Source organism: Somniosus microcephalus, chromosome 6 (genome assembly GCF_052327205.1).
Source record: "Somniosus microcephalus isolate GS21.2 chromosome 6, FLI_Smic_1.0, whole genome shotgun sequence".
NCBI classification, from domain to species: Eukaryota; Metazoa; Chordata; class Chondrichthyes; order Squaliformes; family Somniosidae; genus Somniosus; species Somniosus microcephalus.
Window position 1 is genome coordinate 112,440,962 of NC_140992.1, and position 11,975 is coordinate 112,452,936.

The 11,975-nt window shown below is 50.3% G+C and overlaps 1 protein-coding gene across 4 annotated transcripts in view; it reads left to right on the top strand.

The window, feature by feature from the left end:
• Positions 1–3,896, top strand: part of inpp5d (inositol polyphosphate-5-phosphatase D) — a 309,407-nt gene extending 305,511 nt beyond the window's left edge. For all 4 annotated transcript variants that reach the window (XM_085990698.1, XM_085990699.1, XM_085990700.1 and 1 more), the window contains exon 27: positions 1,989–3,896. In XM_085990698.1, the coding sequence (XP_085846824.1) occupies positions 1,989–1,991 (3 nt within the window). In that variant the 3' untranslated portion in view covers positions 1,992–3,896. The remainder of the gene's footprint in view (positions 1–1,988) is intronic.
• Positions 3,897–11,975: the final 8,079 nt, after the last annotated feature.

Sequence of the window (11,975 nt, forward strand, 5' to 3'; positions counted from 1 at the left end):
TTCCATCACTTTGCTGATGATTGAGAGTAGACTGATGGGGCGGTAATTGGCCGGATTGGATTTGTCCTGCTTTTTGTGGACAGGACATACCTGGGCAGTTTTCCACATTGTCGGATAGATGCCAGTGTTATAGCTGTACTGGAACAGCTTGGCTAGAGGCGCGGCTAGTTCTGGAGCACAAGTCTTCAGCACGATAGCCGGGATGTTGTCAGGGCCCACAGCCTTTGCTGTATCCAGTGCGCTCAGCCATTTCTTGATATTACGTGGAGCGAATCGAATTTGCTGAAGACTGGCTTCTGTGGCGGTGGGGACCTCAGGAGGAGGCCAATATGAATCATCCACTCGGCACTTCTGGCTGAAGATGGTTTCAAACGCTTCAGCTTTGTCTTTTGCACTCATGTGCTGGGCTCCACCATCATTGGGGATGGGGGTATTCATGGAGCTTCCTCCTCCCTTTAGTTGTTTAATTGTCCCCCACCATTCACGACTGGATGTGGCAGGACTGCAGAGCTTTGATCTGATCCGTTGATTGTGGGATTGCTTAGCCCTGTCTATAGCATGCTGCTTCCGCTTTTTAGCATGCATGTAGTCCTGTGTTGCAGCTTCCCCAGGTTGGCAACTCATTTTTAGGTACGCCTGGTGCTGCTCCTGGCATGCTTTTATATGCTCCTTATTGAACCAGGGTTGGTCCCCTGGCTTGATGGTAATGGTAGAGTGAGGGATATGCCAGGCCATGAGGTTACAAATTATGGTGGAATACAATTCTGCTGCTGCTGATGGCCCATAGTGCCTCATGGGTGCCCAGTTTTGAGCTGCTAGATCTGTTCTAAATCTATCCCATTTAGCACGGTGGTAGTGCCACACAACACGATGGAGGGTGTTCTCAGTGTGAAGACGGGACTTCGTCTCCACAATGACTGTGCGGTGGTCACTGCACCCAATGCTGTCATGAACAGATGCATCTGTGACAGGTAGATTGGTGAGGACGAGTTCAAGTAGGTTTTTCCCTCATGTTGGTTCTCTCACCACCTGCCGCAGGCCCAGACTGGCAGCTATGTCCTTCAGGACTTGTCCAGCTCGGTCAGTAGTTTTGCTACCGAGCCACTCTTGGTGATGGACATTGAAGACCCCCAACCAGAGTACATTCTGTGCCCTTGCTTCTCTCAGTGCTTCTTCCAAGTGGTGTTCAACATGGAGGAGTACTGATTCATCAGCTGAGGGAGGGCGGTAGGTGGTAATCAGCAGGAGGTTTCCTTGCCCATGCTTGACCTGAAGCCATAAGACTTCATGGCGTCCGGAGTCAATGTTGAGGACTCCCAGGGTCACTCCTTCCTGACTGTACACCACTGTACCACCACCTCTGGTGGGTCTGTCCTGCCAGTGGGACAGGACATACCCAGGGATGGTGATGGAGGAGTTCGGGACATTGGCTGAAAGGAATGATTCTGTGAGTATGACTATGTCAGGCTGTTGCTTGACTAGTCTGTGGGAGAGCTCTCCCAATTTTGGCACAAGTCCCCAGATGTTGGTGAGGAGGACTTTGCAGGGTTGACTGGACTGGGTGTGCCGTAGTTATGTCCATAGCCGGTGCCGAGGTCGATGCCGGGTGGTCCGTCCGGTTTTATTCTTATTGTTTTTCGTAGCGGTTTGTTGCAACTGAGTGACTTGCTAGGCCATTTCAGAGGGCCGTTAAGAGTCAACCACATTGCTGTGGGTCTGGAGTCACATACAGGCCAGACCAGGTAAAGACGGCAGATTTCCTTCCCTAAAAGACATTAGTGAACCAGATGGGTTTTTACAACAATTCGATAGTTTCATGGTTACCATTACTGATACTAGCTTTTTATTACAGATTTATTTAATTAATTAACTGAGTTTAAATCCCCCAGCTGCCGTGGTGGGATTTGAACTCACGTTACAATATAAATGTTGATATTGGCTTGTATTAAAAGCGTTCCTGATCTCAACTCTGCCTCTTTTATTTACAGTGACCAAGACCCCTCTTGTGGCAGAGATGACAGTGTGGGATTCTTGTCGGGAATTTTCAGAAGAGTGAAGTTTCCTGTTTGCCTTTTGCTTTCTCCCTCTTGACAGACGTGAATTGCAGTTGTTCTTCAGACAGAGTCGGCAGAGCTGGGTGGCAGGGATCATGTGACGACTCACTCGTTCCCCTCCTGGCCTCCTCTCAGTAAGCCAGATATCTGAGTGTTATGTAACCGAGCCCAGGGCTGACGCCAAGAAGCTAGAAGTGAGAAGGCCTGAGCACCCATATCAAAGCTACAACATTACAAGATTCTCAATGGGCTTGGTGTGGCCCCCCTCAATGTGCATTTTCTTTGTTGACAACAGGGAGCCAGCTATGGGTTGCCTCACACACTTCGCTGTGAACCGATCTAAGCCCATCGCAGCTCGAAAGCTCGGCCTGCTCTGCTGAACCAGCAGTTGAAAGGTGATAGACTTCGTGAGAGTCCCACGCTGTGCTCACAATCGTGGCGGTTCAGCTTGGGCGAAAACTCTGTGACGCCTTCTATGGTTGAATAGTCTCCCAAGATTTAATGGCCCCACACGCATCAAGAATAGAAGAAAGAAAGAACTTGTATTTCTATAGAACCTTTCATGACCTCAGGACAACCCAAAGCTAATCAAGTACTTTTGAACTGTAGTCACTGTTGTAATGTAGGAAACATGGCAGTCAATTTGCACACAGCAAGCTCCCACAAACAGCAATGTGATAATGACCTGATAATCTGTTTTAGTGATGTTGGTTGAGGAATAAATATGAGCCAGGACACTGGAGAGCACTCCCCTGCTCTTCTTTGAAATAGTGCCACCTGAGAAAGCAGACGGGGCCTTGGTTTAACGTCTCATCCAAAAGCCGGCACCTCCGACAGTGCAGCACTCTCTCAGTACTGCACTGGAGTGTCAGCCGAGATTTTGTGTTCAAGTCCCTGGAGTGGGGCTATGAACCCACGACCTTCTGTCTCAGAGGCGAGTGTGCTACCACTGAGCCATGGCGAGAATGATCCTTTTGGTTGAGGTATTGGGAGACAGCCAGTGCAAGAAGATTGTGATTCAGTGGAGTGGGAAGGAGGTGAAAGAACATTGCGAGGGGGGGAGGGGTTGGATTTATGTGTACTCTAAACTTTCTGTGCCCTCAGATTTTAGAACTGGTTTATAAATTATAATCAATAACTAGTTTTTTAAATCGTCCTGATTCCTAGGGTGATAACACCTCCCCCCGAGATTTCCGTTAAGATATGGTGCGAGCCTCGTGTTCCACGGCCCTGCTTCAGGATTCTTCATGGTGGTGCCAATGTCCGCACTTCCATACGGGAGATGCTCCTGTGTGGAACGCAAGCTCAGACGTGCCGAGCCTCTCGTGCATTACAATTCCGTTGCGTCACGACGGTGGGGTCATTTCCCTGAGCGCGCCTCAGTAACCCTCCCCACCCCCACCGGGTAATGGCCACCATTTTCCAGCACGTGCTTCCCTGCCGCCGGCCCGTGCTCAGAAATTTCCCCCTCCCAGGTGTCACCAGCATCGATTGCTGTTGTGACATTATGGTAAGAAAGAAAGTATTTGCGTTTCTATAGCACCTTTCACAACCTCGGGAGGTCCCAAAGCGCCTCACAGCCCAAGTGTAGTCGCTGTTGTTTCAGGAGGCCAAGATGGCAGCTAATGTAAGCGTCCATTGATGACTTTCAATGCTCTCCTCATTTCTCAGCAACACAGAAGAGTGGCTTCGATAATTGTTTGGTTCCTGCGTATTTATGTTTGGCAAAAATTATACATTTTTATTGAGTTTTATTCCTAAACTGTTGGTATTGTATTGAACTTGTACAATGAGAGCACCAGGGAAGAGTGTCACAGGTGAAATAAAATATGATGGAATCAGCCATTTCTATTTTCTATTTTTTCTTTCTCTCTGTTGCTGCTCCTCCTGTCTGTCCCCATGTCACCAGTCCCAGCACTGACAGACAGGACAACCACATTTGATGGCCTCTTCTAATGTTGCTGTATCGCTATCCTTCAGAAGAATGTGCCCTGGGATAACTATTCCTACCTTCTCCACCTCCTCTTCTGGTGGAGCAATGGGTAACTCCCCACAGCAACAAGGCTCAAACTGATAAACCGGGGAGTGTGAGTGTGGATCCTAAGTCTACATGCTCAACACTCAGAGCTCCAACACACAATGCCATCTCAGTGCTTCTGCTGCCCTGCTCCATTCACACTGCAGTATTTAGCAAGGGTTAACACTAGTGATCACACAGCGTAATGACTCTCTATGTTCATCCTCCACATGCACATCAGCCAACAGGGTACTCAGACAAGGATGGTGTCCCGTGGAGAAGCTGATGAGAGCCATGGGGTCCTCTCTGACCCAATGCCATACCAAACTCCAAGAGAGTTGAACAAACAGTGAGAGGGAGATAGAAGAACAAATATGTAGACAAATTTCTGAGAAGTGCAAAAACTATAGGGCAGTAATAGTAGGGGATTTCAACTACCCCAATATTAACTGGGATAAAATTAGTGTGAAGGGTATAGAAGGTGCAGAATTCCTAAAATGCATCCAGGAGAACTTTTTTAGCCAGTATGTAGCAAGCCCAACACGGGAGGGGGCGGTTCTGGACTCAGTTTTAGGGAATGAAGCTGGGCAGGTAGAAGGCGTATCAATGGGGGAGCATTTTGGTGCTAGGGACTATAATTCTGTTAGATTTAAGGTAGTTATGGAAAAGGACAAGGATAGACCAGGAATAAAAATTCTAAATTGGGGAAAAACAAATTTTGCTAAGCTCAGAGGGGATTTAGCCATAGTGGACTGGAAACAGCTACTTGAAGGTAAATCAGTGTCAGAGCAGTGGGAGGCATTCAAGGAGGCGATCCGGAGGGTTCAGACCAAACATGTGCCCTTAAAGAAAAAGGTGGGACTAACAAATCTAGAGCCCCCTGGATGTCTAGAGACATACAGGGTAGGATAAAGAAAAAAAGGGAGGCGTATGACAGATACCGAGGGCTAAATACTCCAGAATCTTTAGAGGAGTACAGAAAGTGCAGGGGTGCAATTAAAAATGATATTAGGAAAGCAAAGAGAGAGCATAAAAAATTCTTGACAAGTAAAATCAAGGAAAACCCAAAGATGTTTTATAAATATATTAAGAGTAAGAGAATAACTAAAGAAAGGGTAGGGCCTATTAGAGATCATGAGGGTAATCTGTGTGTGGAGGCGGGAGACGTCAGTAGGGTTCTTAATGAATACTTTGCATCTGTTTTCACAAAGGAGAGGGGCGAAGCAGACATTGCTATCGGGGGGCGGGGGGGAGGAGTGTGAAATATTAGATGAAATATGAGAGAGGAAGCATTAAGGGGGTTAGCAGCTTTAAAAGTGGATAAATCCCCAGGCCCGGATGAAATGTATCCCAGGCTGTTAAGCGAAGCAAAAGAGGAACTAGCAGAGGCCCTGACCATCATTTTTCAATCCTCTCTGGCTTCAGGTGTGGTGCCGGAGGACTGGAGGACTGCTAATGTGGTACCCTTGTTTAAAAAGGGAGAAAAGGATAGACTGAGTAATTACAGGCCGGTCAGCCTAGCCTCAGTGGTGGGGAAATTATTGGAAAGAATTCTGAAGAACAGGATAAATCTTCATTTAGAAAGACACGGATTAATCAAGGATAGTCAGCACGGATTTGTTAAGGGAAGGTCGTGTCTGACAAACTTGATTGAATTTTTTGAGGAGGTAACAAGGAGGGTAGATGAGGGTAGTGTGTTTGATGTAGTGTATATGGACTTTAGCAAGGCTTTTGATACGGTTCCACATGGCAGACTGGTCACGAAGTTAAAAGCCCATGGGATCCAGGGCAAAGTGTCAAGTTGGATTCAAAACTGGCTCGGAGACAGGAAGCAAAGGGTAATGGTTGATGGGTGTTTTTGTGACTGGAAGGCTGTTTCCAGTGGGGTTCCGCAGGGCTCAGTACTAGGTCCCTTGCTTTTTGTGGTACAGTATATATCAATGATCTAGACTTGAATATAGGGGGTATGATTAAGAAGTTTGCAGATGATACTAAAATCGGCTGTGTGGTTGACACTGAAGAAGGAAGCTGTAGACTGCAGGAAGATATCAATAAATTGGTCAGGTGGGCAGAACAGTGGTAAATGGAATTCAATCCGGAGAAGTGTGAGGTAATGCATTTGGGGAGGGTTAGCAAGGAAAGGGAATACACATTAAATAGTAGGACACTGAGTAGTGTAGAGGAACAAAGGGACCTCGGAGTGCATGTTCACAGTTCCCTGAAGGTAGCAGGCCAAGTAGATAAGGCGGTTAAGAAGGCATACGGAATGCTTGCCTTTATGAGCCGTGGTGTGGAGATGCCGGAGTTGGACTGGGGTGGACAAATGTAAGAAATCACACAACACCAGGTTATAGTCCAACAGCTTTATTTGAAATCACAAGCTTTCGGAGCGCTGCTCCTTCTTCAGGTGAAGTGGAGAAATGCATAGAGACACAGCTTATATAGTCAGAGAATCATGTTAGATGTTTACAGGTAACCTTTCCAACTGCCATTTATCACACCTCGGCAGAGAGATAATCACAGCAGTCAAAGGTGTGAATGGTGTCCAAACAGGTGAACGGACACCGCGCAACAATCACCAGGCAGGAGTGTTCCCTCCCAGTCGGGGAACACTTCAGCAGTCAAGGACATTCAGCCTCCGATCTTCGGGTAAGCATTCTCCAAGGTGGCCTTCGAGACACACGACAACGCAAAATCGTCGAGCAGAAACTGATAGCCAAGTTCCGCACCCATGAGGACGGCCTTAACCGAGATCTTGGGTTCATGTCACGCTACATGTAACCCCACCTGATGCAGGGTCATCCAGACTCGAGTCGACATTGGCTTGTTCTCTCTACACAGATGCGGCCGGACCTGCTGTGATTTCCAGCCAAAAAAAATGTTTTTTGTCTTTTTTTGTTTTTCATACAGACCCCAGCATCTGCAATATTTGACCCCTTGTGACCCCACCTCATTGTTCTTTGATGTAATGTTTCCCTGACTGACCTGTTTGGACACCATTCACACCTTTGACTGCTGTGATTATCTCTCTGCCGAGGTGTGATAAATGGCAGTTGGAAAGGTTACCTGTAAACATCTGACATGATTCTCTGACTATATAAGTTGTGTCTTTATGCATTTCTCCACTTCACCTGAAGAAGGAGCAGCGCTCCGAAAGCTTGTGATTTCAAATAAAGCTGTTGGACTATAACCTGGTGTTGTGTGATTTCTTACATTTATGAGCCGTGGCATAGAATACAAGAGCAGGGGGGTTATGCTTCAACTGTATAAAACACTAGCTAGGCCTCAGCTAGAGCACTGCGTGCAGTTCTGGTCACCACATTACAGGAAAGATGTGATCGCACTAGAGAGGGTACAGAGGAGATTTACAAGGATGTTGCTGGGAGTAGAGAATCTTAGCTATGAGGAAAGACTTGATAGGCTGTGTCTGTTTTCCTTGGAACAGAGAAGGCTGAGGGGAGACCTTATTGCAGTGTATAAAATTATGAGGGGCCTAGATAAAGTGGATAAAAAGGACCTATTTCCCTTAGCAGTGGGGTCAAAAACCAGGGGGCACAGATTTAAAGTAACTGAGGGAAGGTTTAGAGGGGATGTGAGGGTAAATTTCTTCACCCAGAGGGTTGTGGGGGTCTGGAACTCACTGCCTGAAAGGGGTGGTAGAGGCAGGAACCCTAACCACATTTAATAAGTACTTGGATGTGCACTTGGGATGCTGTAACCTGCAGGGCTATGGACCAAGAGCTGGGAAGTGGGATTAGGCTGGATAGCTCTTTGTTGGCCAGCACGGACACGATGGGCTGAAATGGCCTCCTTCGGTGCTGTAACTTTCTATGATTCTATTGTGATGAAATATTCCATTCACCACTGCCTGTGACTGAGATCGGTTTCAGTGTCATTTCCCTTCCCCCAGACCTCATTGTATTGTGTACTGGAATGTGCTGTATTGTATACTGGAATGTGCCGGAATGTGCTGTGTGTAGGGCTCCGCCCATACCTGGCCCCGTTTGTAAGCTAGCTTCAGTCTGGCCTCAGTCTCCAGAAGGAAGACATCTCTCTCTCTTACGTGTTACTTTCTAAGTTAATAAAAGCCTTGTTTTTGTTCTGCTAACTTCGAGTCTCGGAATTATTGAGGCACATCAATTTTATTAACTTATTTTTCAACACTATGGATCAACTCCTGAAACCCGAACGTTTGAATTTGGATCAACATGCTCCGGACGCATCAGCACGCTTCGGACACTGGTTTGAGTGTATGGAATTCTTCCTGGACAATTCCGCAGCCGTCAAAGACGCTACGGACGCTGCGAGGATGAGACTCGGAATTCTGCGGAATTGGGTAAGCCACCGGGTTTACCCCCTCATCCAAGACGCCGAGACGTACCTGGCCGCCTGCGACATCTTAAAGGCGCATTACCAGCAGCCTACGAATGAGGTGTATGCTAGGCACCTGCTCGCTACCCGCGCACAGCGACCTGGGGAATCAGTGGAGGAGTTCCTAAGCACCCTGAAAATGCTTGGCAAAGACTGCAAGTGCCGAGATGTAAAAGCCGCAGTGTACACTGACAAGCTTGTTCGCGATGCCTTCATCACAGGCCTCAGCTCCACTTACATCCGGCAAAGACTGCTGGAAAAAACGGGGTTGGACCTGAAACAGGCTGCGGACACCGCGCGATCCCTGGATGTGGTCCAGAGAAACTCGGACGCCTACTCTTCAGCCCGCGCCGTCCACGCCGCCACGTGTGCACCGAGGGCACCGCCATCTTGGAAGGCATCTTCCCCGCCCGACAGCCCGACACCGGCTGGGCCCCGCTCTCCCCCCAGAAGCCCTACGACAGCCGCGACGCGTCAGGGACCCAACTGCTACTTCTGCGGGCAGCCAAAGCACACCAGAAACCTGTGCCCGGCGAAAGGCACCACCTGCTTTAAGTGCGGTAAGAAGGGGCACTTCGGGAAGGTGTGCAGAGGGAACCCCGCCAGAAAACCAACCGCCGGAAAACCCGCCACCGCCGCGTGTGCGCCGTGGGAGCGGCCATCTTGGACGCCATCTTGCCCGACCTCGTGGGGTCCGCCATCTTATGAGCAGACAGCGTGGACGCCATCTTGTCTTGATCAGGGCCCTACAGTGGCATCGGTCACAGTGGACCAGACCAGGCCGCACCCGCTATCCAGATCAATGGTGGACATCGAGGTAAACGGGTGCCGGGTTAAATGCTTAATTGACAGGGGAAGCACGGAGAGCTTTATCCACCCAGAACTGGCACAACAACTCTCCCTAAAGGTGGTCCCTACTCAGGGTACCATCTCTATGGCTGATAAAACCCAGACATCGACCATTCTGGGTTACTGCACGGTACAATTGTGCGTTAACGGAACTGTATATGATAATTTTAAAGTATTAATCATGAAGAACCTATGTGCGAGCGTGATCTTGGGCCTGGATTTCCAGTGCAACCACCAAAGCATCACGCTCAAGTACGGTGGGTCCCAGCCGCCCCTCACAGTGTGCGGTCTGGCTACCCTGAAGGTAAAGCCGCCTTCGCTATTCGCGAACCTTACCCCTAACTGCCGGCCAATAGCGACCAAAAGCAGGAGGTACAGCTGGGAGGACAGGCGGTTTATCGCGACCGAGGTAGACAGGCTCCTGAAAGAGCGCATTATTGAATGCAGCAACAGCCCGTGGCGCGCCCAAGTGGTAGTGGTAAGGGGTAGCGAGAAGAAACGGATGGTGATCGACTATAGTCAAACGATCAACAGGTACACCCTACTAGACGCCTACCCGCTACCCCGCATATCAGAAATGGTGAACCAAATCGCCCAATACCGGGTGTTCTCCACCATCGACCTCAAGTCAGCGTACCACCAGCTCCCTATCAGACCAGAGGACCGCCCGTACACCGCCTTCGAGGCGAACGGACGCCTCTACCAATTCCTCAGAGTCCCCTTTGGGGTGACGAATGGGGTCTCGGTCTTCCAGAGGGAGATGGACCGCATGGTTGATGACCACCACTTGCAGGCAACCTTCCCCTACCTCGACAACGTCACCATCTGCGGTCACAACCAGCAGGATCACGACTCGAACCTCGAGAGGTTCCTGAAAACCACACAAAAACTCAACCTCACCTACAATGAGGACAAGTGCGTTTACAACACCACGCGCCTCTGCATACTAGGCAGCGTGGTGGAGAATGGGGAAATCGGGCCAGACCCCGACCGATTGCGCCCCCTACGGGAGCTGCCCCTGCCCAACACTCCCAAAGCCCTGAAAAGGTGCCTGGGGTTATTTTCTTATTATTCCCAATGGGTCCCCAACTACTCCGACAAAGCCCGCCCCCTCTTGAAAGCATCCTCTTTCCCGCTCTCTGCTGAGGCCCACGCCGCCTTCAAAAGCATTAAGCAGGATATTGAGCGGGCCACGCTACAGGCAGTGGACGAGAACACTCCATTTCAAGTGGAAAGTGATGCGTCTGACTTCGCCTTGGCGGCCACCCTCAACCAGGCGGGGCGGCCCGTAGCTTTCTTCTCGAGGACCCTCCAAGGGCCCGAGATCAGACACTCCTCCGTGGAAAAGGAGGCCCAAGCCATCGTGGAGGCAGTGCGCCACTGGTGCCACTACCTAGCCGGCAAACGCTTCACCCTACTTACCGACCAGCGGTCGGTAGCGTTTATGTTCAATAATAAACAGAGGGGGAAGATTAAAAATGATAAGATTCTTAGGTGGCGGATCGAGCTCTCCACCTTCGAGTACGACATCATTTACCGGCCAGGGGCCCTTAACGAATCCCCTGACGCCCTCTCACGAGGGATGTGTGCCAGCGCCACCGGGGATCGGCTACAGACCCTCCACAACGACCTCTGCCACCCAGGGGTCACGCGGCTGTTCCACTTCATAAAGTCCCGTAACTTACCCTACTCGATTGTGGAAGTTCGGTCCCTGACCAGGAACTGCCGCACTTGCGCTGAGTGCAAGCCTCGGTTCTACCGCCCAGATAGAGCCCACTTAATCAAAGCTACACGGCCCTTTGAGCGGCTCAGCTTAGATTTCAAGGGCCCCCTCCCGTCCGTCGACCGCAATGTTTACTTCCTGAACATTGTGGACGAATACTCCCGGTTCCCATTCGCCTTCCCCTGCCCAGACATGACCAGCGCCACGGTCATTAAATGCCTCAACAGCCTGTTCTGCCTGTTCGGTATGCCGAGCTACATCCATACGGATAGGGGGGCGTCCTTCATGAGTGAAGAGCTACGCCAGTACATGCTGTCCAAGGGGATCGCCACGAGCCGTACCACCAGCTACAACCCCCGGGGTAACGGCCAAGTGGAGCGAGAGAACGGGACAGTATGGAAAGCAGTCACTCTAGCTCTAAGGACCAAGGGCCTCCCTATCTCCCGCTGGCAGGAAGTCCTCTCGGATGTGCTCCATTCGATATGGTCGCTATTGTGTACAGCCACTAATACCACGCCTCATGAACGAATGTTTGTCTTTCCCCGGAAATCCACCTCAGGCGTATCCATGCCGTCATGGCTCTCCACCCCAGGTCCGGTACTCGTGCGAAGGCATGTGAGGGGCCACAAGACGGACCCTCTCGTGGAGCCAGTACACCTACTCCACGCCAACCCCCAATACGCATATGTCCGGCACGCCGACGGAAGGGAGGACACCGTGTCCATAAAAGACGTCGCCCCAGCCGGCATCGACAACAACCACGGCAATAGCGGCAACGACGATCACAGCAACTCTTACCCACCCACTACTCTTTCATCACCCCCGGAAGAACACCGACCAACGGCACCCCCACCAACTACCCCTCCAACAACCCTGGCGGCACCCCCGGCAGAGACCCAGGAGGCTACCGGGGACACCCAGCCGACACCCACGGCACCGCAACAGCCACGTCGGTCGCAGA